This window comes from Rhinolophus ferrumequinum, chromosome 2 (assembly GCF_004115265.2).
Source record: "Rhinolophus ferrumequinum isolate MPI-CBG mRhiFer1 chromosome 2, mRhiFer1_v1.p, whole genome shotgun sequence".
Lineage (NCBI taxonomy): Eukaryota > Metazoa > Chordata > Mammalia > Chiroptera > Rhinolophidae > Rhinolophus > Rhinolophus ferrumequinum.
In genome coordinates, this window is record NC_046285.1 from 105084494 (window position 1) to 105110757 (window position 26264).

Here is a 26264-nt window from a genome sequence, read left to right on the forward strand (position 1 = left end):
AAAATGTAAAGAAAGACTTTATTTAAGACTTTTGCAATAGGGGTTATGACTATTCCAATAGGAGGGAGAATTTTTGCTCAACTCTGAATACAGCAAGAACCCACGAGGATTTAGAGAGAGAGAAAGAACCAACAAGCAGAGTGAGAGGGCCAGTGGATAGAAAAATACTAAGAGGAGAACTCCAAGGGTCAGGGATTCCTGCTAAAGGCAGGCTGAAGACATGCACATCAAAGGGGAAAATACGGACTTGAGCAGATATCAAGAGTGGTCACCTATCGAAGGTGGGGGAATGACTTAGCAGGACTCACTAACACTGAGCTCAGAGAGGACAGACACAAAAGGTCAAGGTCAAGGTCAAGAAGAGAGTTCAGAGGAGCCTGCCTTAACGTTTTGTCAGGGAGAGAGTCTGTCATTCATTCACATACTGAAGGACATCCTTGTTGCTTCCAACTTGGTGCAATCACGAATAAAACTTTTACAAAAATTGTGGGCGGGTCTTTGCGTCCTCCATCTGGAAACTTAAGGCAGTAAATTGGGGCACTCATGGGACTCAGCTGTTTTTTCCAGTTTCTCAAGGATCGCTTTCCTTCACTATGGGATGGCCAATCTTGAGAACTGCTACTTTATATATTTTGTGTGTTTGTTGTGTTGTTTCAGATAAAAGATTAAATTCAGTGCCTGATCCTCCATCCTAGCCATCCTCAGAAGTCCCAGCCATCTGTTATTAACCACAGTTTACTAAGGAAAAGGCAATCACTAGAAATTGTTTGGCTTGCCCAAGGTCATAGAGCTGATTACCATTTGCTCCCTAGTAAACAGAGCACGGGCAGGGCCAGAGCCATTTCAAGGGGTCCATCTGCATTCTAGGCCTTAAAATGGAAAAGGCAACAAAGTAGTTCACTTGAGACGAGAACTAGGATTGCTGATCAATGAGACATGATGAGTGTGACCCTTTCCTCTTTTGCTGGCACTCAGACCTAGGTCAAGTCAATGAAAACCATTAAGAATGAGAATTTTCTGTACTGTCACGGAGAGATCTGAAGGCCATTATACCCAGGGGATTATTCCAGGAAAATCCCAATGCCAATCTCGGGGGACCTTGAGACATTTAGGATGACCTGAGACACGGGGATGCCCCGTAAGTCAGTGCTCATTCTCCTCAAACCTGCACGACAGCCGACATCCCTGCCTGACGTTCTGAGTACTGTCCAGTTCTGTACTAGGAGCTTCATAAAAATGCAGAAACCAGATTTTCAAGCACCCAATAAAAACACGTAAAAGATTATTACAACCAAAGTGTGTTCATAATAAGAAGTAAAATTAACTGAGAAAAAATATTCATTGGGGCAATGTGACTGTCCATCCTGTAAGTTCGCACTGACACAGGAGTCCTGTGTGTGCTGGCCTCAGATCCGGGAGGACGGCAGGGGAGAAGAACATCACACACACACAGCAATGACATATCTGTGTGGGAGGGGACAGGCAGCATAGACGCAGACGAGACGGTGGGGTTTCTACCCGCCAAAACTGTCGTGCAAAACAATCTGTCCTACGACAAATTTAGAAAACTGCAGTTAAAGCAGGAGTGAGCTTTTAATTCCTTTATCTGACAGGAAAGTCAAGACTGAAATAGCAGACTAACACATACAAGTGCAGCTGTTTGAAGTTCCAGGTTTTTCTATATGTGGTGCTTTGTAGTTTAAGACTACGTTTCGATGCCACGTCATTAAACTCTTCAGTCTGCCAGGTAAAAGGCATTCACTGAATTCCCCAGGCGTCAGGTTGAGAGGTTCCTACACAAACTTCATTTGCTTTATTTTAATTATTTGGGGTCTCAATTTCTCATATCTCTTGATTAATGCCAATCTCTGCCTTCCTCCCTTAAGTGCACTTTGGTGTAAGTGTTGGAATTCACCAGCATGTCACGGAGATCAAAATATAGTTGGGAAAATGACTCGCTGGCAGAATGAGTCAGTCTAATGCTTGATTGCTCACATCTAAGAGATCCCATGCAGGCATTCAGACACAATTTGTATTTTGTTCGTGTTGTGATGTCTTCAAGTAACACCTCCTCGTTGCTGCAGAAATTATTGCAAAGCTCCTCCAGCTATCGGGTGTATGAGACAGCAATCAAAGTCACATTGTGTTTGCCTGCATTACGTTACGTCTGTGTACCATAGTATTTGAAAGGCTAGGCTTTAAAAAAATAAATTAAAACATCGTTTGCTAACTGGAGTCTAGCTGTGTGTTTGTTTCTCAGCACTTTGTTCAGTCTATAGAATGACACAACACGTCCTGCATGGATAACTTTTGATGTGTGTGAATCTCAGGCTTGTATTCCTGCGTTGACTTGTAGCGATGACAATTTTTTAAAAAATACATTGTGATGTTAAAAGGAGCAAAGTGATTCAAGGTTTATTCATCGATGGCATTGCAGCAACATGTGACACAGTCAAAAATGTTAGAAGAGCCTTTTTTATTTCACAAGGACCGCAAGAATAGTAGACTGGCTCTGATTCGCTTACAATACACATTGGTGCTGTGGTTTTATTCCAGCTCAATTCACTGTCTTCTTTTCTCCCTGTTTCCTCCCCACTCCCTTCACTGCCCACCTCTAGGACAGAGTGTCGGGAGGGCAGGAACCAAGAGTAGAAAGGAAGCAAACACACTAGGTTTGACACACTGAAAGTTTGAGTCAGAGTATCAATTAGTCAAAATGCGTACGTTTGGGGTATAGTTTAGACCCAACCGACTGGATATCACTGATTCCAAGTTTTAGTTCCAGCAGTGTAAGGCACATTGAAATCAGCAAGAGATGCTGGCATCTCAAAGGCGCCGTCAGCCGTGTCAAGTCAAAGTGATGGCAGGGTTTTCACTGTTTCTCAGCTGATGGCATTTTTGTATTGGGGTTTATTTTCCCTCCCGAATTTCCCACAGTCCCCTCGGCAATTATCGCAGTGCCTGGAGCAGAGGCCAATGTTCCATCATAAACCCTGACCCAACGTTCTGTGTCCATGTCTGACTCTCCTATTAGGACACGAGTCCCAGGAGGGCAGAACCGTATTTTTCACCTCATCGACTCCCTGGACCTGGCACAGGCCTGAACTGTAACGAAGCTCAAGGAACATTTAGTGAGTAAGTACAGTAGAACTCACCCAAGAATTATATCACAAACTTCCTGTTAGTCCTCCAGAAAGATTTCTTTCATTTTCCAGTGTTCGGTGATTTACAGAAGCAGAGTTAGAAGGGGTTACAAATGCACTGAACTTTTTTATTGACAGGTCTTTGTTCAAATGGCAAAAAACGTTGAATAGAAATAAAAACACCTCAGCAAGAAAAAAGCCAAAGGGGGTTATTTACAGGCATCTGAATATTTGTTTCATTGAGGATGAGAACCAGTCATTTCACGGTTTTGTTCCACCAATGTCAGGCACTCTGAAATCCAGTCAAGAGAGATTCTCAAGGGAGCCATCAGCAGGGTCCCAGTGAACTGAAGACAGGGTTCGCATCGGTCCCCAGCTGCTGGAGTTGTAACATTTGTCACTGCCACCCCTCCCCCCAGCAGGTACAGAAGGAATAAAACCTGAGGTACTCACCAGCCTTGATGTGGACATCCTGACTTCTAATTTTCCCTGAAGGGTTTTCAGCTGTGCAATAGTAAGTATTATCATGGATTAAGGTACTAAAGCTTGAAGGAGGGAAGGGGAAAATTTGGAGAGTGCCGTTGGGGTGGACGTGACGGATCCCAGGGACATCGTAGATCTCCTCGCCCGTCGCTAGGTACCATCTGAGAGACACAGGAGGGACGCCTGCAGCAGGGCAGGGCACCAGGGTCCCCGTGGTGCTCGCAAACACTACCTCTTGCAGAGATGCATTGACAAAGTAGAGGCTGGAGTGAAGGTCGTCGCTGAAAACTACAAGAAGACAACACAAGCATCGGTCAGTAAAGCACACCTTCTAAACTTGACCTTCAGTCAGCCTGGCTTCAGGCTGACTGCAATCATCGCAAGGCTCAACTGAAATGAAATAATTCCAAGTTGCATGACCTACTCCGGACAGAGAGGCCGGGTCTGGAAAATACGGCACCCTCCTCATTTCCACTCTCAGAATCTCTATTATGTTATTTTGTATTCAGTTTTTGTCTGTCTCCCTCTAAAGCAAACGTCTCATGGGAACAATACACTGTTTTGCTCACGCTATGACCAAGAGCACAGAGCCTAACACCCAGTAAGGAGGAGTAAGGCGTAGCTAAGTGAATGAATGGCTCCATGAAGTTGCTAAGATCAAATGGCTCTGGTGTGTAGGTACGTTGAGAGCTAATTTTGAATGAAATGAGTTACAATTTTTTTTAATTAAAATTGAAGATCATATGTAAAGCATTTTAAAAAACAAAATTGGCTTTCTGAAAATAGTGTCCAATCAACGATGCATTTTTTAAATTGAAAATATGTAGCAATAATAAAACGAGCTTTGAAAAAAGGATCAAAGCATCACTTACTTCCACCAGACTATGGCAGTTTGTTTCAATTTTTATATTTTCTTTTCTGGTCCATCTGCCTACGTGCCTTAACTACAATATTTATATAATTGTACTATGTCACATACATAAAATATGCAATTTTTATAGACCCTGCTTCATTCTCTTAACATGATTTGTACGTAAGGGCATTGTTCTATACTGACTTCACAAGTAAATATTAGTGGATGCACATTTTCTATAATGTAATTTTCTTCACTATTTTCTTGATCTTGGTTATTTAAATGGTTTGTTTTAATTACTAAAAATAAAACATCTGCAAACCTGTTCACACACATTGGGCATTTGAAACGATCTATTGAGCACCTATGTCGCACTCCTTAACAAATAGTTATGGAGTGTTACCTAAGTGAACAAAGGTAACTCAACATCTAGAACCCCAAAATTAAAGAAAATATTTGTAAGTGCCATGACGACCTACTTCTCAGATAGCTGTGCTAATATATGACTTTCTAAAAACAAATGCCCATCCAGTCACATTTTCGCAAGGAACAAAGGAGCCCTAGATACTTGGAAGAATCTCACTGGACAGAGATGAAAATGACATTCATTTAGCGCCAATGTCGTGCCAGCAATGTCAAGAGACGAGATGTGTTATTCATTTACTCTTGTGAACAACAGCTCTGCCAGGTGTGTGTAGGTTCCACCTTGCAGATTCAGAGGGATTGTCACTGGACCAAAGATTCAGGGCAAGGAGGTCATGGAAGGAGCATTTAATCTTTCTGATGAAGACTTCATTTCACACTATGGCTGCCTTTATTCTACAAAGCCAAATCTTGGGGAAGCTGTGTCCAGGAGAGTTACATAATATCCTCCAAATATCTTACTTGAACCTCCACCTACTGTCTCTCGGTCTCTCACTGGCAGTGACCATGAGTTTGCCCTCCGGGGCCATTGCTGACTATCTCTGATCTGGGAATCAGAGTGAATGTCATTTGTCAAAAGATGGTGGACAAAAATACACTTTGTAAAAGTAATAGATTTACTCAAACAGAAGAAAGGGATGTTCATCAAGTAGTAACTATTTGATAGCTTTCTCTCCCAACCATAACTAAAGGCTTTAGCAATGCTCCATAAATCAGAATACGAAAATTACTGCTCAGAAATTGGTTCAGATTAGAAGCTTAGTTACTAGTTAAACATTGCGGCTTTCTACTCAAACAAAAATGCTGATAGTAGCACTGTGCTTTTAGATTTGAGCTTTCTAGGAAACTGACATTACCCCAAACATATTGTTAGGAACAAGGTAACTGTCACTCTTCAAGGCTAATTAATTCCACCCAGGTTCTTTTCTCCCCCTCCCCACATTACTCTTCTGTCAATTGGATTGTGGGTAATTTGAACTAAATCAAATTTAGTCATATTTTAATTTGTTCTTTTGTATCATAAAAGTAGCCTTGTTAAAAATAGCAAGTCTTTGAAAATGTGAATATATGTAAGAAATATTTCCTAATTAAATGTATGGTTTCCTGTAGTAAATCACAATCCAAGAGCCAGCTTGTGAAATTATTCAAATGACTGTGAGAAAAATGCAAAATAAACGTTTAATCTTAGTACTTAAAAAGATAAGTGATCTCTGGGGGTTTACTGTCACGTCTCCTTATATTTTTAAAGGAATTTCACATAAATCTTTCTATTTCACACCACTGGGATTAATAATGTAACATAAACTGATTCCCTAAGATACACATCATATGGCCAGAGGCAAAAGAAAACCCAAACTGTATTCCAACAGCTTTTGTTTCTTCCATCTAAGGGACCATCCATCTGCTTAAATAATAGTAGTCCATTTTACAGAGTGTGGCATGCACTTTAAATACAGTTAATATTTGTTCCCTCCTGTAAGGGCACAGGCAATCTTAATGTGAATTACGTGTGTACGTGTGTGTGTGTGTGTGTGTGTGTGTGTGTGTGTAAGTTCCTTGAAAACAACTGCAGTTTAGTAAGAGAAACCTAAACAAAACATTTGACATAATCTTGTGGTGAGATTCAGGGCGTAAAATCCTGGGCTGTCGACATTGAGGGCGCTGAAGGAGGGACAGGAGGACTTCATTTGCAGATTTCTCCATGTTTTATGTCATCATAACAGATGGGATAACCAAGGCTCAGTGACCACAGAAAGAAAAATGCTACGCTAAAAAGAAAAAGAATTCAATGGTGCTGTCTTTAAAATTCACCAATGGCAAGGTCAACACAAGAGGTGAGGAAGAAACGTTACAGGAAGCAATGAGTGACACAATCATTCATTCCTGCCACAGCTTTGATTGGGCGCCTGCTGTGTACCAGGCCTTGTGCCAGGCCCGAGGAATGCAAATTTGCGTGAGTCATGGTACCGCTCTCAAGGACTTTTTGGTCCAGAGGGGCCCACGGTCAGTGAAAGATCAATGACAATTCCTTAGCTGAGTGTTGTGACAGAATTATTCACAAAACGTTACGGGAGCGTAACTAATAGAGAAACAAACCCAATGTTGGGAAGATAAGGAAAAGGGGAAGTAGATTCTAGGCAGAGGGCATAACAATGTTAGGACACGAAATTGTCCGAAGAAGGAGGGAAGTGAGAAGATACTGGATAACAGGAACTTCAGGGCAGAACGAACACTGATGCACGATTTTGCAGCGGGAACTTGAGGTTCTTTATACATACTCATTTCTTCCTCTGGACATACGTACGCAGCGACTCCTAATCACCTGGCACTGTGCCGAGGGGGCACACTGACAACCAAGGCTTGGGTGGCGATCTCCAGGAGCTTACATTTCAGACGCTCAGTGTGAAATCTAGAATCATAAGGGGTGTCAGAGCTCAGGCTAAAAAGCATGTGCCGAATTCTGCCGGCAATAGGGAGTCCCCTCGATAGGTATCTGTGATGCCCACACGAAAACTTGTATACAAATGTTTAAAGCAGCATTATTTATAATTGCCAAATGTGGAAACAACTCAAGAGTCCATCAACTGAAAAACAGGTAAACAAAATCTGGTATATCCATACAATGGAATTTTACTCAGCAATAAAGAGAAATAAAACACTGACACATGCTATAGACATAGGTGACCCTTCATAACATTATGTTAAGTGAAAAAAGCCAGTCACAATAAAGCACATCCTGTATGATTACAGCCACGTGAAATGTCCAGAAGAGGGAACTCTTACAGAGACAGAAAGTACATGGGTGGTTTACTTAGGGCTGGAGGGGAGGGTGAGGGCATAGGAGAGGGATAACTAAAGGCCACAACGCTTCTTTCTGAGGTGATTAAAATGGTCTCAAATTGACTGTGGGGAAGGCTGTACATTTCTGCAAATTTACTAAAATCCACGGCATTGTACAAATGGGTGAATTTTATTGTGTATAAATTATATCTCAATAAAGTTGTTAAAAAACATAGGGAGTCAATAATGAAATTTTGACACAAAATAAGCAATTTCCCAGATTGTAGTTTTTAGAAAGTAAACACTGGGGAGATGAGGAGTGATGACCAGAGGCAGGACATCCAATTAGACTGCTGTGCGGTGGCCCAGACCTCCCTGGGCACTAATGGTGTGAAGGGAGGAGAAAGCCTAACTATATGTGAGTATCTGACATGCCCCCACAAGAAGCTGTGGACAGGGCCACAGAAGTGATGAGTGAGCTCAAGGAAACAGCCAATAGGATCCAAATCTAACAGCAGATATATGAGGTGTGACAATTAAGTTCACGAACTTATTTTCAACGATGCTGCTAACCTTTTTTTTGATATCAGAGGGATTATTCATTATGAATTTGTACCAACTGGACAAACAGTGAACGAAGTTTATACTATTTGGAAGTGCTGAAAAGGTTGCGTGAAAACATTAGACGACCTGAACTTTTCACCAACAGTTCATGGCTCTTGCATCACGACAATGCACCAGCTCACACGGCACTGTCTGTGAGGGAGGTTTTAGCCAGTAAACAAATAACTATATTGGAACACCCTCCCTACTCACCTGATCTGGCCTCCAATGACTTCCTTCTTTACCCAAAGATAAAAGAAAATACTGAAAGGAAGACATTTTGATGACATTCAGGACATCAAGGGTAATACAATGACAGCTCTGATGGCCATTCCAGAAAGAGTTCCAAAATTGCTCTGAAGGGTGAACTAGGCACTGGTGTAGGTACATAGCTTCCCAAGGGAAGTACTTCAAAGGTGACCGTAATGATATTCAGCAATAAGGTATGTAGCACTTTCTCTAGGATGAGTTCACGAACTTAACTGTCTTACCTTCATACCTGGCTGCAGTTACACCATGAATAAGAACAGAGAATATACAAGGCAGAGCTGGTTGGGCAGAGGAAACAACAATGTCAATTTCACTAAGGTTAAGGGGGTACTGCCCTTGGACCACCTATTAGAAACTTGGAAATAGGGGTCTATGAACCCAAAGAGAGATTGAATAGTAAGGGAAGCTGAAGCCCATCACTGGGTGAGATATACCAAGGAGAGTGAAGAACAAGGAGAAACAAAGTCCAGGGACGGATCCTCAGGGATAGCTAATATATAAAAGGTGAGCAAAAGATATTTGAGCAAGGACTTACACCCAAAATACATAATGAACTCCGACAAGTCAATAAGAAAAATATAATCTAATAAAAAATGGGTAAAAGAACTTGGAAAGTCACTGCACAAAGGCCAACATATAAGTGGCCAATAAGCACATGAAAAAATACTTATCAGGGAAATGCAAATTAAAAGCACACAGAGTTACCACGACACACCCACCTCAATGATTACAATGGAAAAGACAAAATACCTTGAGTATCTCAAGGATATGGAGCAACAGGAACCTCATACACTGCAGGTGGGAATGTAAATTGATAAAATAACTGTGGAAAACTGTTCATCAGTAACTACAAAATCTAAACGTATGCAAACCCTAAGACTCAACAATTCAACCCCTAGGAATTTATCTAACAGAAATGCATGCATATGCTCACCAAAATCAAAAAAACACCAGAATATTCATAGCAGTACTATTTGTAAGAGTCCTGCTGGCTGTGTTCATTTTCTTCATGTGGGTGAGAGGTGCACTGATGTGTTCGACTGCTGAAAATCTCACTGTGATATGCACACTTTATACACATGCTTCAGTTAAAAATTAAATATTTTAAAGAAATGAGAAAAGAAAGAACCATCATGAAGATAAAGAGAAAATTATGAGATCAGTAGCCGAAATCCTAAAGAGAATGATGCCTTACAACAAAAGGACACCATTTGGGGAAGTCACCCGGTGGTTTTCAAAAGTGTCAATTGCTTCAGAGAGATCAGCAAAGATGAGAACTAAAACAGACCATTAGATTTGCAAACCAGATATACTCATTTTGCAGGAATGCCATTTAGGACCAAAATACTTTTATTGGTTTTATAGGAATATGTGTGTGGATATGCTTAGTAAAATGAACTGCTTCTGCCAAGGTCTTCCAAAATGAAAAGGAATATAACTTAGCCTTAGGTCAATATAATCTAGAAAGCATAACCCTTAGCTGATTCTAAAACTCCAAACATTTTTATATTTGAATAAATGCCTTAAAATTTAGTGTCATCTTAATCAGACAATCTGAAAGCGGATAAATGGATGGTTTTATAATGACCTGGAAAGCATTCCAAGATTTTATGAAACGATTCCAAGTCAGGTTATAAAAATATATTATAGCAATTGTGCATTTAACTCTAATATATTTCAATCATACTCTCTATTCCCCAGCACTGAAGCCATGATGCAACTGTCCTCCTGAATAATAATTGGATAATACTTCACAATGACACAGAACTTAGAAATACAAAATTTTGTCTATGTCCATGATCAAACAAAACAACAATAACAAAACCCAGAAACTGGATTTTTTTCTTCCTGCAAGTAAACATTCAGGCAACACAGAACAGTAAGCCATAAAAGAAGGAGAATGATGTGGGCCCTACCAATGCCCAGCTTCCTTCCTGGAGAGAGTTCCCAAATCATTCCAAATAGAACTTGATAGAATTTCTGAGTTGAGTAGAAAATGTGAGGCGTGGGGAGGCCAAGTCCACTAGAGCAGAGAGAAGCAAACTGCAATGACAGGGAGCTCCAGAGATCTGAAGCAGACTCCTTTTGATGAGTCATTAGATGGTTACTGATATTTGCATGCATGTGAGGAAAATACCGATGCTGAATAAGAAACATCAGAAAACAGCAAGTGGAAAAATCCCGAAGCTTATATGGGGGAGGGACTAGCTCATGCTCCAGACAGAATGAGTGGAAAGAACTAATAGAACACTCACAAGGGTATCACCACAATGGTAGGGGCCAAAGTAATCACAAGGCTTAAAAGGAACCCCAGAGTGGAACCCAGATGTGATTAAGTTGATTTTAAGTAATTTAACTGCAAACAAATGACTTTGATACTAGTTAGTGGAAAAGAACAATATCCAGTAATCAATAATGTAACATTTACAATATCCGGCATCCAATAAAAAATTAGACACAAGCAGGAAAACATGTGCTATTATCAAGAGTAAGTCTATTCAATAAAAACAGACACACAAATGATAGATGACAGAACTAATAGGCATGGACACTGAAATCGCTATTATAAATAGTTTCCCAATATATTCAAGACAGAGGGGAAATCAAGGGATATTGATTAGAAAAATGAAGAATATAAAAATAGCCAAAATGGAATTTCTTGAGATTAAAAATACAATATATGAAATGAAAAACAGGCAAATGAAATTAATATTAAATTAGACTAGACCTTGCAGAAGAAAATATCAATGAACCAGAAGACAGAGCAATAGAAAAATAGAAGGTACACAAATTATAAAACAAAGAAAAAAGGCCCAAAGACAATAAACATAAAATTAGTGCGATATGGAACAATATCATGTGACTTAATGTTACATATATATATATATGCACACACACATATACATACATATACATATACATACATACATACATACATTTTTTGGACTTCCAGAAGAAGGAAGTCAGACATAACTTGTTGAATAATTAATATCCAACATTTTAAAAATTTAATGAAAACTGGAATCCCAAATATCCCATTAATTCAATTAATACTAAACAGAAGAAACACAAAGAAAGCCCTATCATGACGTATCAGCATTAAATTACTGAAAGTCAGTGATAAAGAGAAAAATCTTAAAGGCAGCCAGATTTTTTCAATACACATTTTACACATAGAAACAACGAATGAGGGCAGACTTATCAGAAAAAATGCAAGCCAGAAGACAGTGGCAAAAAAAAAAAAAAAAAAAAAAAAAAAAAAAAAAAAAAAAAAAAAAAAACCTAAAGTATTATTTAAAAAGGAAAAAAAAACCTACCAATCTAAAATTCTATACCCAGCAAAAAAAAAAAAAATCTTTCACTAATGAAGGCAAAATAATAATGACTTTTCAGACAGCAAAAAGCTAAGAGAATTTGTTGAAGGTAGACCAGCAACACAAAAATGTCAACGGAAGTCTCTCAGGCAGAAGGAAAAATGATACCAGGTAGACATTTGTGACTTCACAAAAGAAGTGAAGAGTTCCAAAAAATGATAAGTGGGTAAACACACACACACACACACACACACATATATATTTCCTCATTTAAAAAATAATATATTTTTTAAAAAGACAATTCACTGTTTAAATCAAAAATGATAACAATGTATTAGGGGCTTTACAGCATATATAGAGATCGAATGAATGACACTATTAACACACAAAGGCAGGTGGGCAGAGGGAAATGACAGTCTATGGCTGTAAGTTTCTTGTACTGTAGGTGTTATATTATTTGCAAGTAGGTCATGTTAGTTTAATGACATATATTGTAAACCCTGAAGCAACCACTTAAAAGAAACAAACATATAAATTAACTTATTAACGTAGATAAAATTGATCATTAAAGAAACTCCATTAATCCAATAGCAGACCAGACAAGGAAAAAAAAATCAAAAAACAGAACAGAACGGACGGAATCAATAGGGAACAATTATCAAGAAGTTAGATTTAAATCTAACCAAATCGACGTCCACATTAAATATCAATGGCCTAAATACTCCAATTAAAAGGCAGAAATTATCACACTAGATGTCAAGTCAAAATCAAGACCCAACTATACGTTGTCCAGAAGACCCATTATAAATATTTTAAAAATCAGGTAGATTAAAAGGATAGGGGCGTGTGTCCTGCCCGCCAAGCGCAACCCTGGAGAGAGTGAGGTGGGCCCCTGGGCAGGGGAGGCTGCCCTGGGGCTTGTGCCCAGCACTCCCTTCTGGGCCCTTCCAACAGCACAAGAAGCCCTCAGCCTTTAGCAGTGTGCGCGAGCCGCCGGTGAAGCTATGACTTCCCACCCTGTCATGTGTGTGCCATCTTTATGCAAATCTAATACCAATCCCCTGATGCAGACAGGAAAAGAGCTGGAGAAAGTGAGCTGAACACAGGCCCGCGTCAGTGCTCACCATTAACTGCCGACACAGCTCCACCCTCTGTGCTGTGGTCATAGCAGCAGCATGGCCTCTTTGCACACTCAGGCCTCAGTGATTCTCAGATGGCAGCCAACATCAGAATCGTCCAGAGGCCTAGTGAAAACACAGTGCTGCACCCCCCCCACACCAGACTTTTGATTCAGCAGGTCCGGCATGGCTCCCAAGAAGTGTATCTTCTATCAAGCTCCCAGGTGACCCCAGTGCTGCTTGTCCTCGGGCCAGCCCAGTGGTGATGCTCTGAGATAGTGCTTTCGAACGCCATGGTTGGCGTCCCTCTCCCAGAGACCCTGATCCTGGGCAGGGATCTGCAGGATGCCTTTCTAAAAACCCAGGAGGCTCAGTTGGTGACAGGGATGGCACTACAATCAGAGACGCAAGGAATGGCTTCTACGTACATAGTGTTGGATGAATTGGCTTCCATTTGGGGAAAACTATTTGATACCCTCGCACACCATCCTAAAACAACAACCAGCAGATTAAAGATCTTCGTGTTTGAAAACAAAACTTATACAAGGAAGTATCTTCATAACTTTGTTGTGGAGAAGTGTGCAGAGGAAACCAAATCCACAGGGAAAGGCTGCAGTTTCAAGTTGAACGTCTCTGTCCAGGGGTTGGCGGGAGTCTCCAAATGTCCACATCTAGTGTGTTTATGATTTGAATGACCCAGAGAACATTTGCCTGTAGAGCCCCTCATTAACTGCAATGTCCAGCATGGAGGGCCGTGCCTGCTGCTAGACAATGGCCAGCATCTGTTGCCTGAATGAGTCTCTTACATTCAACACCCTGCTCCCTGGCCACCCAATTTTACATTGGAAGACTGGCCAGAAAAGATGGTGGGTTGAACCTATCATCTACTCCAGCTGCCTCCTTAAACCCATTAAAACGGCGGTGAAAGGAATATTTTAAGGCCCACAAGAATGCAGTAAATGAGGAAGGAAGGAACAGTTTCGGTGGTACTCACTTGGTAGACATAGGACACTAAATTTTAAGCTGGTAGTTAGGAAAACTAAGAATCAATCCCAATTATATTGGGTGAACCGTGAAGACACAGAGAGCGGGAGGGCCGAGTAGCTCGGGAAGCAGGGGAGAGCAAAATTAAAGAAGGTTGAAAATCTAAGAAGCAGGTGAGAGTGCCAGGCTCTCCCTCACCCCTGCCCACCATCCAGCTGAGTGACTGCCCCTCTTCACCTACATAGAAATCTGCAGGGCTTTTCTCGGAAAAAGGTAAAATAGAGACAGTCTCTGGACGGAGGCCCACCAAACCCAGCTGTGGGAAAAGAGAAATGTAAAAGGGAGATTTAAGCTGAGACATACCCACCACCCCAGGCCAGCTCTCTTCCCCACTCAGCTAGCTGCCAAGATGTTGATGACCAGGTCCTAACCCCCAGGCTAGAGGAATTCTCCTGGGAACCCCACCAGCCAAGTCCTGAAGATCCTCTCCTCACTGCCAATCAATCTGATGACCCTGAGGGAAGACACAGCTGACTGCTATATTGAGTCACGGAGTGTCCCCATTCTTACGTGTGCAGACAATCAGGCAGCAGCAGGAATCTAAGGAAGGCCTCCACCCCAAAAGAGAGTCCAAGACAACAAAACAGAAAAAATGTCCACAGAGACCATGCAGGCCAAAACTTAACTGGATCATTAATACCTTCAGAGATTCGAAAAATATATTGCAACCATGAAATCAAATAGGATACTGTTGTTTTTTTAACAAGGAATACCTGAGAACAAAAAAAAAAAAACACCAAAACTCAGAAATGAAAAACCAACAGAAGGGTTGGAATATAAAGTTGAATAAAAAGTCAGAGAGGGAAAATAGGGAAGAAGTGATGGGGAAACTAGAGGATCAGTCAAGGAGACCCAATATCTGAATAACTGTGGAGTTCCTGAGACAACAGAGGGGAGGAAATAAAAATCAGAATTCAAGATTTCCTGGTGTCAGCGACACACAGTGCTAGATCAAAAGGGTTCATGCCATCACGTGTCCAGTGCAACAGACGAAAACAGACCCACCTAATTTCCATGAGACTGAAATTTCAGAACCTTGGGAACCAAAGAGGAGATTCTAAAAGTTTCAAGAGAGAAGAAAAAAAATAAATAAAGATTACAACTAGCTTTTCTCATAACTCTGTAACTGATGAAGCAATGCTTTCAAATTCTGAAGGAAAAATGTTTTCCAACCGAGAATTTACAGCCAGTGAAAGCATCAACTGAGCATAGATGAAAAACAAAGATATTTTCAGATGTTTACTGTCTGTGCACCCTTTGCCGCGAAGCTACTGGGGAATGTGCACTAAATGAAGGAGCGAGCGTATCAAAAAAGAGGTGAACACAGATGAGTGAAGGGAATCTCTGGGAGGAGGCGACAGGTGTGCACCAGGTACAGCTGGTTGGAGATCCAGTAGAGACGCCTCTGAGAAGATGAAACTCATACAACAGCAATGCACCTGAGATTTGGGCAGCCAGAGAAAATTGGCAGCGTTTGGGGTGAATCAGTAAAGTAAAAAACAAACAAGCAAACAAAAAAACTCCAAGAAGAACAAAAACGCTTGTGCAGAAAAAGAAAAGGAATATTGTATTATGCAGCTCAATTGGTAAAAACGTCACGTACCCAGGAAGGACACTGTAAACTGGACCATCGGACCACCATGCAAAAAAAAAAAAAAAAAAAAAAAAAAAGAAAAGAAGAAGAAGGTAAAAGGATAGAAAAATATGCTATGCTAATGCCAACACTACTCAAAAGAAAGCGGGAGTGGCTACATCACTAGGATGGTTGTGTCCTAGTGGCCAATTCATCAAGACAATAATCCTAAATGATTATGTACCTAATAAGAACTTCAAAGTACATGAAGCAATTCTCCTAGAATTAGAGTGAGAAATATCAAATCCAAAAGGAGAACTGAGAACTGGGCTTCTTTTTTAGCACTAACGGCGACTGGGGTGATACGTCAGTGCTTTTTTTTCAGTTGAGATTTAATCTGCCTTCTTGGATTTTGATGCTAATAAATTGTGCATAGAAAAAAAAACAATCTTTCCTCATGCCTATGGTTTATTAGGGTGCAGCCACGCACTGGTCTCCCCAGTGCCTTGGGTCTTCAAACCCCTCCCACCTCAGGGCCTGCACAGATACTGGACCCTGTGCTGGAATACTTCATCATCCTTTGTTCTAACTGCTCACTCTTTGAATCTCAGCTTAAACATCAATTGCTTAGGGATTTATTCCTGGTCTTCTACCTCCCAGACTAGACCCATGCCCTGCCTCTCAGATTCCTGCATCATTCTTTCACAGTTCTTTTCTTAGTTGTTTAGTATGGACCCCAACCCCACCATATTGTAATTCAAAAGAGGGTCACTGCATACAGATGACGATGTGTGATGCACTGACTAGTAGATAATAGAAGCCATCAAAAATGAATAAATAAATGTTTAAAAGATACTGTGGAGATACATATAATTCCTTTCCAGGAATAATATATTTAACTTGTATTTCATATGCATTGTCTGTTATAATCTAAATTATATGGATGTCAAGGAATAAGAATGAGTGGCTGGAAAAAAGAATTTCTCAGATATTATAAGAAGAATACATTTATGAGATTTTTAGCTACTATGTGTAAGAATGTTCTTTTTATCCAATATTTGTACTGATTTTGCAACAAGGAATAAAAGCTCAATTTTGCTATGTGTTTTACAAATCTCTGGAGGAAAAAAAATAAGAAAAATGTTCGTGTTTTACCCAGAAAACATCTAACTGTTGTTTGCAATATCCTTCCAGAGAATTACTTCCATATGCGTATAGGGAATTCATTTTAGAGATAAAGTCTCTGTCTTTTTGGATGGATGAAAGTCACTCTCAATAACATTGCTGGCGGTTAAGTGTACATTTTCAGAGAAGAATGCAGACTCTAGCATAAGTACTATGCATGTAGTTTGCTATGTTCCAGCATTTACATTTAAGCTCCAAGTTTTCCAAAGGCATGAAGGTGGCTGGTGATTTGGAAAGAGGAGACGACATGGTAGGCGCTATGGTCACAAGCAGTAAAGCATAAGAATAAACCAAAATGATGTACAGGGCCCCTGGGGATTGGGGAGCATAAAGTTTGGGAGCAAAAGTAGAACAAACTAATGAAGAAAGAGGACTGAGTACAGATTCACATAAGGAATTATGAATTAAGAAAGTCATCAGAAAATCGAGAGGGAAACAAAGCTCACATCATCCTAATGTGGACAAAACTGTTTCCTACAGAATAAAAGGCTTCGAGAGAGGGGAAAGATTACAAAAAAAGAATGTCCAACCACATAGCAATATAAACTGGGAACAAAACAGCAAAGCAACAATAAACTAAGACTATCACAGAGAGGGGCAGAATGAAATCCACTGAAGTCAACTGTATCACCTGGCCTAAGATTAACGAACAAAATGAATGAAAACCAGGACCTGCAATGGTACCTCAACAGAAAAAAATACAAAATCTTAGGCCAGTAATGAAACCTTAAGCGCCAGTGTTACGTGAAAGCACGGAAATGGAAAGATAAAAACATACACCTTCTTAGTTAGTCTCATTGTTCAACATCAATTTCTTGCACTACAATTTCACCATGCTTCACCAGGAGCAGTCAGCCTTCCATTTTGCTCTGGCCTGAGGACTTAGAAAAGTCTAATTTTTAAAGTAATTTAGTTTTCCAGTAATGCACAGGGTTTACTTTTTGTTTTAGTAATGAAACAGATGACCATTCTCACGATTGCAAATATACCCAAAGTCATAAGTGAGTAAAATCTCTTGAATGAGAAAGACTCTTAGAGGATTAACTTGCCCCTAACCTGGCCCCTCCAGTTCACCAGCCTGAGGTAGAGACCTGGTCACTGGCTTCTTCTGCTGAGACTTCCTGTAGCTTTCTCCGGTAGGTTAAATCATGAACCGCTCATCGACTGCCTTTGGAATCTCAGGGCTGCCAGCATCTTACCTCTCTCCCTCTGTGTGCTTAGGATTACGTGTAAATTCCTTTACTATCGGTCAAATGGAGTTTCAGGGGCAGATGGGTGAAGTGACAGGGCACAGATGCTGCGTGGCCTTGTCACTCCAGCAACACATGCTGCCTCCAAAGCAGTGACAGAAAAACATCTGGGTCTGGGTTCCAGGTATGATACACCCCTCTTACCATGGAACATTGGGGAACGTGGTCCGGAACTGACCTGACTGTCTTATCATCTGTACTTTCATACCAGCTTATCCAGTTTTGCATTTTTTCGCCCCTTGTTTTATCAAGGTATTGCTCATTCTCGTGACTCTATTTATTGCTAAAACATTTGTACCTTGGATGTGCTATAGGCGACACTGGTGTCCTTGTGCACCAGCTGCTTACACAGCACTGAGTACACAGACAATGTGACAAACACTTAACTAGAACTCAGGTCATGCCTCCGTGGAGGTAGGAAGGCCATTTCTTTGGGATACAGGGTGCCGCCTTCCTTGGGGTCCTCCATAGCTGAAACCTGCTGGCAGGTTCTGATCTCCGCCCAGAGGGGGCCACGAGCCTGCTACTTCTTCGCTCTGGACCTTGGTGAGCCTGTTTAGGCCAAAACACATGGGACTGACCTAGAATTCTACAGCCAGAGTGTCAGGCATGTAAATCAGGACATTTTTAAATAATGCAAAGTCAAAAACTTTAACTCTCAGTCACCCTATTCAAAAAGCTGCTGGAAGATGAATCAAAAGGCAGCAAGCCAAGAAAGGGGAATGTATGACATACAGTGGTACCAAAAGAAGGCACCCAGAGTGGTGTTTCAAAGAAAAAAAGAAAAAACATCTGAAGACCCTGATGCAGCTGAATGTGTTAAAAGGAGTATTTGGTTCTATCGGAGAATTTGGGGGACAAGTTAGTTACACATGCAGTGAAAACCAAGTAAACACAAAAGTAAGTGATTATTAACCTTAGGAAAAACACAAAGCTGTAAAATAGAAAGGGAAAGTATTCATAATATGCGATGTGGCTCAACTATAGCAAATATTTACACAGTTATAATAATGTAAACCGTAAATACTGATTTAACCCCACATGGTAACACTATATGGAAGAATAGGAGAAGATAAGGAGGAAGATCACTGACAGTCCATAAAATTGTTAAACAGATAGCTAAGCATGAAAAATTAAATATTTCATTGTAAACGGAGAATTTGACAATCCATATCTGAATACTAGGAAAAAGAACATAGAAAAGAAAAGAAATACAGAAAGCAAAATCTGTAGGTGATTGTGTTTCTAGAGAATGTGTTTCATTCCCATCACGCTTGGGAGTAGCCCTGTTCAGCACTTACATGATACCTTCAATGCGTACAAATCACAGTGTGTCTGATTCTCACCCTACGAGGTCAAATAATTAAGCTCGCGAACTCATCCTAGAAAAAGAGCTGTATACCTCATTGCTGAATATCACTACAATCACCTTCGAAGTACTCCCCTTGGGAAGCTATGCACCGACACCAGCGCCTAGTTCACCCTTCAAAGCAATTTTGGAACTCTCTTCTGGAATGGCCATCAGAGCTGTCATCATATTACCCTTGATGTCCTGAATGTCATCAAACTGTCTTCCTTTCAATATTTCCTTTATCTTTGGGTAAAGAAAGAAGTCATTGGGGGTCAGATCAGGTGAATAGGGAGGGTGTTCCAATACAGTGATTTGTTTACTGGTTAAAAACTCCCTCACAGACAGTACTGTGTGAGCTGGTGCATTGTCGTGATACAAGAGCCATGAATTGTTGACGAAAAGTTCAGGTCATGTAACATTTTCACGCAGTCTTTTCAGCACTTCGAAATAGTAAACTTGGTTAACTGTCCAGCTGGTACAAATTCATAATGAATAATCCCTCTGATATTAATAAAGGTTAGCCCGTTGCAACATGTTCGCGAACTTACTTGTCAGACCTAGCATGTCAGCCAGCATGGAGCATACAGACACACAAGGCTCTCGGTGATGGAATATAGAATGTACAAATACCTCCTACACAGGCTTATTTGGGAGTCTCAAACACTTAAGTCTTTAAAAACAATTCTGTTGATGGGAACCCTACTAAATTCTTCATCCAATTTCCTGGTCTTCTCAGTTATACCCAAGTTGTGGGATCCAGCATTCCTGACCTAACACGTTCAAGGGGTTCCCTTACCTCCCTCCTCTTCCAAGTGATTCTTTTCCACATTTATTAATATTTCAGAAAGAGATAAGTTAGAACCACACGAGGTACATACAAAAATAGTCTCCCTGTGAAATACTAGTTTTTAAATAAAAGAGCTTATGCCATCCATTCTTACAGTTGCTCGGACCAAACACTTGGGTCCACCTTGATGCCTCTTTCTCTCATTCCTTACGTTCACTGCATGAGGTGGTCCACTCGCGGCACCTTCAGATTGAATCAGCCACTTGCCGTCTCTTCTGCCACCTCCCCAGTCCAAGCTACCACCGTGGCTCCCTCTGCTTCTGACGCTGCCCCTGAACCACACACTGTAATCCACCCGCTGGTGTGACCCCCGTTAAAGGTGTCAGGTCGCCTCTGCCCTCTGCTCAGAACCTCCCAGGTTCCCCATTCTCTCACATAAAAGCCAACCTCCCTCCATGACCCATGCTCGCTCTTCCCTCTCTGATGTCACCTTGTCCTCCACTCCAGCCACGCTGGCCTTCCCGCTGTCCCCAGGCCATGCCCGCAGGCTCTGACCGCTGGGTCTTAACTGTGCGCCTCCTCTGCCTGGTAAACCACATGCCCCCCTTCTTCTCAGGTCTTTGCCGAACCTTCTCCTTCCAGCTCTTTCCAGCGAGGCTTCATCTGAGCGCCCCGTTTACGTTGCACTGGCCTCCCCCACAGCGAGGACTCCCCGCTGTCCTCATCTGCTGCTTCGCGCCACAGCATTTATCATCTTTCTCTCTTCTGCATGATTTACTTGTTTATTATATGTTTTGATTGTCTGTCTCTCTCCACCATCAAATTTCAGTTCCTAAAGGGTAGCTATTTGGTTGGTTTCATTCCCTGACACAGCTCCAATTCCTTGAACAGTTGCTAGCATGTAGTAGAATCTCAAAGAATACTTCCTGAACACATGACTGCTTGATTATACTCAGTTAAATATACACAAAGAAGAGCCATGGAATATAACATTTTAAAATTTACCTTTCCCTGTAAATGACCATAATCCCACCTGTGCATTTACAAGCAGAGTATTTTATTCGTTCCAAAGCATTTTCTCCCGCCACTGTCTCCTTCAGTCACAGCAGTGTTTATTGTGACACACTGTATTAGGTGATGAGACAGAAGCCGAGAGAAGGGAAGGGATGAAGTTATCCAAGGTCTTTCAGTGTGTGTCCCAGGCAGTGCACACGAGTGTCCCCCTCGCTCAGTGGGGTGCATCTGTAGGTGGCAGTATTGTAATCTCTACTTACCTCGCTTGCTAGCCTCATTTCTACCAAGACAGGTAAGCAAGGCATTATTAAACTTTAAATTGAGTTTAAATCTATTATTATTGCCTTTGTTTGGGTTGTAACTGAATCGCTAACATTTATTGAATGTGTATTATGTGCCAGGACTCTGCAAAATTTTAATACAAAACTTCATTAACCCTCCAAACAAATCTTACAGGCCGCTGTTATTGCTATTTTCATATCAGAGATGAGAAACCACATGAACTTTGAACTCTGTAGTAAGGAACAGACCTGGGATTTGCTTGCAGGAGTCATTTGAGCAGGGATTGTGTTTGGGCTCTGGCCCCTCTGAGAACGAGAGGCAAGTGTGGAGCTTTCTGCTCAGAAGGGACGCCCAGGCACCTACGGCTCTGTGTTCCATTCCTTAAAGCTCAAAGTCAAAACCCCCCGAGTCAGACTCCTGCGATCTAAACTTTGTTACAGAATAATGGTTTTGGATTCTCATAACAAGACGTGCGGGGCTGGGTATACTGCATTTCTTCTGGATCATTCCAAACAAAGCCGTGTAAACCAAGTCTCTGTCTTCTTTCGTCTCTGTAATCTCTTACTTTTACATAGACTGAGGCTCAGCGCTGAAATCCTTAAGCTAGAGCTGCACGAAAAATGAAAAACCAAAACGAAACTCTGCCACTGAAATGTCTTTGATTATAGCACTTATTTTCTTGTCTTTTTGTTGTTGTTTTTCTGGAAAATCCTAATTGTTTACCTTGGTGTACTTCCTCCCAAAATTAAAACTATGATTAAGAATTGAAACAACCAAACCGGAAAACACAGTTTTCAGAGCAGTTTCCTCTACACACATCCTCTAGGCCTGAATCTCTGGTAATAATGTAGTGTGTCCAAAATGCATTGTGTCATGAATGCAAATTTACAACTGCACTAGGTTTTCCCTCATGGGACCAAATCTCAGTTGGAATTTATTAAGTTTGACAGTTTGCCTATCACACTAGCATGGATTTGCTGAGTCACAGAAACTTCGCTAAAAAGAGAAAAATCACGTTCTCCTTGCTATTAAGTATTCATAACAGAATGGAGTTTGAACATTTTCAAGGCAACTAGATACACTATTAATTACCCCAGAACCTATGAAATGTGGCCTGGGCTTCAGCAAGCAGAAACCTCACAGCCGTTCGAGGCCCTTCCTAACATACATCAACCAGCTGTGTAATGGGCCCAAGCACCCCTGAGGCTCAGAAGAAGGTTATAAAATAGACTCCATTATCCCACATTGGAAATTTGACTTGATTTGGATTTGACACTTCATTTGGAGAAATGCCCTGGAGGTATACCTTGTCTAGAAGGTTGGGGTTGGAGTGGGTGGCTGGCTATTGCCAAATTAATTCTGCAGAACATTTTTAAACTTAAAGCCATGAGACTTTAAAAATATTCCCTTCATGATGACTTCTGAAAATCAAATTGAGTTGTAACGTCTCAGAGTTATTCCTGGAAATTTTTAAATTAAACCACCCCGGGATAGCTCGTTTCTAAAAGGGAGCAGAACGACAGTGCCAGTCACAGCATTTTACAGCGTTTGATAAAAAGCAAATCTTATTTGTAAAGACGACGTAGTCCTAACCTTAAACGGTACCATCAGGAGGAAATAATCCCCACACAGTCCATCACAGCCGCGCACGCTTTTGACCCCGTGACGACGGTCTCTGCAGGAGAATACCTGGTGTGAGACGTTGGCATGAAGGTCGCCAAACAACACAAAGTGCCGGAGGAGTGGGGAGGGGAGGCTGGTGCGGGCTTACAAGACCCCAGCCTCTAAATCAGTAGGGTCCTCATTTGCGTGGGTTCCGATGGCTGCAGTGCCATCGTCACTACGTAGTGCACGCCCCTGGTCCATGATTCCTGAAGCCCAATGTGGGCGCCATCAGGAAATGCTGGAAAGCAATTCTCTTACTATTAGAAGAAATATTAACCAATAGAAATAAACTCAGGGTCCCAAGTAACCATCTCAAGAACGGTTTTCACGTTTGCAATATCTGGACCAGCTCTACAGGCTTGAAAACAAAGTAACTTAAGTATTCTTTACCCCGTCTTTAAAATATAAGAGGCTGGTGAACTAGAAGAATATCACAGGCAACAAAGCTAAACTGTAAGTATAAACTTCCGAGGACTTTTTTAGGGATGAATCATAGTCAACCTCATAGAAATTCTGACGTCCTTTGACATTGATCGGTCCTAACTTCATCTTACTTCTCATTTTTACTAGTTACTTAAACAAAGAGACTATGATGACAGGAATGACAATGAGAATAGTATTGCACAGAGAGGAAGTCGAGGCAGGACAGATGAGTTACACTCAGGGCGGTGGGGAAGCAGAGGGTGGGTTACCTGCTCCGGCCGCCATAACAAAATGCCAGACTCAGGGGCTTAAACAACAGACATTTATTTTCTGGCAATTCTGGAGGCTGGGAGTTCAAGATGGAGGCGTGGACACGCTTGTTTACTCCTGAGGCCTTTGGCTGGCAGGTGCCGCCTTCAGTCTACAGCCTCGGGTGTCTTCACTCTGTGCACATGCACCCCCATTGTCTCTGTGGGTCCAAACTTCCTCTTCTTAAAGGACCCCAGTCAAGTGGGAGTAGGGCCTCACACCAATGGCCTCACTGTCACTGAGTCACCTCCTCAAAGGCTGTGTCTCCGATACAGTCAGTGACATTCCGAGAAACTAGAGGGCGGGGCTTCAACCTGTGAATTTCGGGGGACACAATTCAGCCCATAACAGAGGAAAATGAAGATGGTGGAGGCATGAGAGGAGACAATTTGGGACATGTTTGACAGAAGAATGCCGAAGATTCTGCAATGACGGCTGAGGGCAATTGGATGAAATGTCCTCGCGGCCCCAGGACGCTCCAGAGGTTAAAGGGAGGCAGATTTTGCCTGCATGTGAAGTAGAACATTCTGACAGTGACAAGTGCCCAGCACTGAGGCTAGTGTGGGAATGTTTCAGGGAGGTGACGTGTTGGTACAGCCGCGGGTCTTGGAGGTTGACTGGACAAGGTCTAGATTCTTACGCCTTCCTAGGAAGGAGCATGAAATAAAGAAAGGGTTGCATTTCTCTGCCTTGCAATAGATATATTGATTCTACAACTTGATCCTCTCGGAATCTCCCTTGGTGAGTGACGTGGAAAAGGGTCCTGTAATTAAACTGCATATTGGTTCTCATTCCTAAAATAGCTTAGAGAATTATTGAGACAATTTCAAGGGACCGTGCTTGGCAAAAGAGGCTACTTTTTGCCCTTCCACTCGGCCTAATTATCTACATGTATCATATAACTGGAAGATTATAGCTGGACTCCGGTATATAAGTATGAGAATGATGAATTAAAATCACTTTTTGAGAGGCATCAAAATGTGAAGAAGGTAATCTATGTGACTATTATCACTGTTTAATGGTACTCTGCCAGGCCTGGGCTGGGAGCCAGCACTGCAGACAGAAACAAGTTGCCACTGTTCGCACCGTTTTAAAAGTCTCTGCTTTTTGTACTGGGTAAGATCTATGCATTCGGCAGGTCAGAGGACTGCATCAAGTGATCTGGGGAAATTACACAGACAGCTAAAGTTTTATATGGAAAAATGTTCACACTCACTTTTCTTCCAATTATCTGGGGGGAAAAAACATTCTCTAAAATCAATAACACGAGGCCATGCAATGCCAAGTGCTGGGCCAGGCCCTGGCAGGGGGCTAGGGAGCTGTGTAGGCACTGGAGAAACAAAGCCAGGAAGCCGCTGCCCTGGCAATAGTCCACAGGTGACAGTGATGACCAGAAGGGAGGGTGGAGAAAGCTGGAGGGAGGAAGCGTAAACCGGGAGCTGGGACAGAACAGAGGACGGCCATGGACGCTGCCCACTGGTGTGACGAGGGGCACCGGGGATGCTGCTGCCTCCCGGCCCCCTGCCAGTCTCAGCTCCCCACTCCGGGTCTTTTCTTCCATTTACGGGGTCTTTCTAATGGAGACGTGGTTCTCCACGGTGGGCAATCTTGCCCCCTAGGGAACATTTGGCAATGCCAGGAGACACTGCTGCCTGTCACACCAGGGGTTAGGTGGTGCCACAGTAGCTGATGAGCAGAGGCCAGGGATTCTGCTGAACAATGCACAGGACAGGCCCCCCCATGAAGAAATATCCAGCCCCCAAATTCAGTAGCGTCACAGTGGAGAAAGCCTGCACTGGAGTACACCACCCACAGATTGTGGTCCTGCCCTCCCTACCTCAGACAAGAGGCAAGTTTGGGAGAAGGAAGTGGCACATTCATCCCCTCCCCTCTCCTCTGGCACCTGCCTGCCTGCAGGGAGCACGTCCTCTGCTCTGCTCTCGTCCACATGGTAAACTGAATGGGGGCCAGCCTGGCCTGGCTCTGGGGTTCACACTGAGACTTGGTCATAAAATGGTATCTTGATTTTCATGTGACTTCTGCCTCTCCCTCTCCCTCTCCCTCTCCTTCTCTCTCTCAATTAATTCCAGGGCTGGGGAGGGAACCAGGATGTCTCATAGGCTTCCTTAAAATTGCAACATCAGTTACCCTCAAATTTAAAATATAGACAGGCCTTAACTAAATTTTCCAAATGTCAGCACTTAACAAAGGATGAGGAGATTGTGCTCAGCGAGCACTGAATTAGATGAGCATGGACATGGGGCCATCTGAAGAGCCACGTCACCCTAAGGAATTCTGAAAGCAGCCTGAAGATGAAATCGAGGACCTCAAATCCAAGGAAACACTAATTAGAGGCTCTCAGCCTTCAGTTTCTAAAGAGATCAGGCTGTACA

At 42.0% G+C, this 26264-nt stretch overlaps 1 protein-coding gene across 2 annotated transcripts in view; it reads right to left on the minus strand.

Annotated features, from left to right (window-relative positions):
- DSCAM (DS cell adhesion molecule) overlaps positions 1–26264 on the minus strand; it is a 640159-nt gene that overhangs the window by 519435 nt on the left and 94460 nt on the right. For both annotated transcript variants that reach the window (XM_033091571.1, XM_033091562.1), the window contains exon 2: positions 3597–3914. In XM_033091571.1, coding sequence (XP_032947462.1) covers positions 3597–3914 — 318 coding nt within the window. The remainder of the gene's footprint in view (positions 1–3596; positions 3915–26264) is intronic.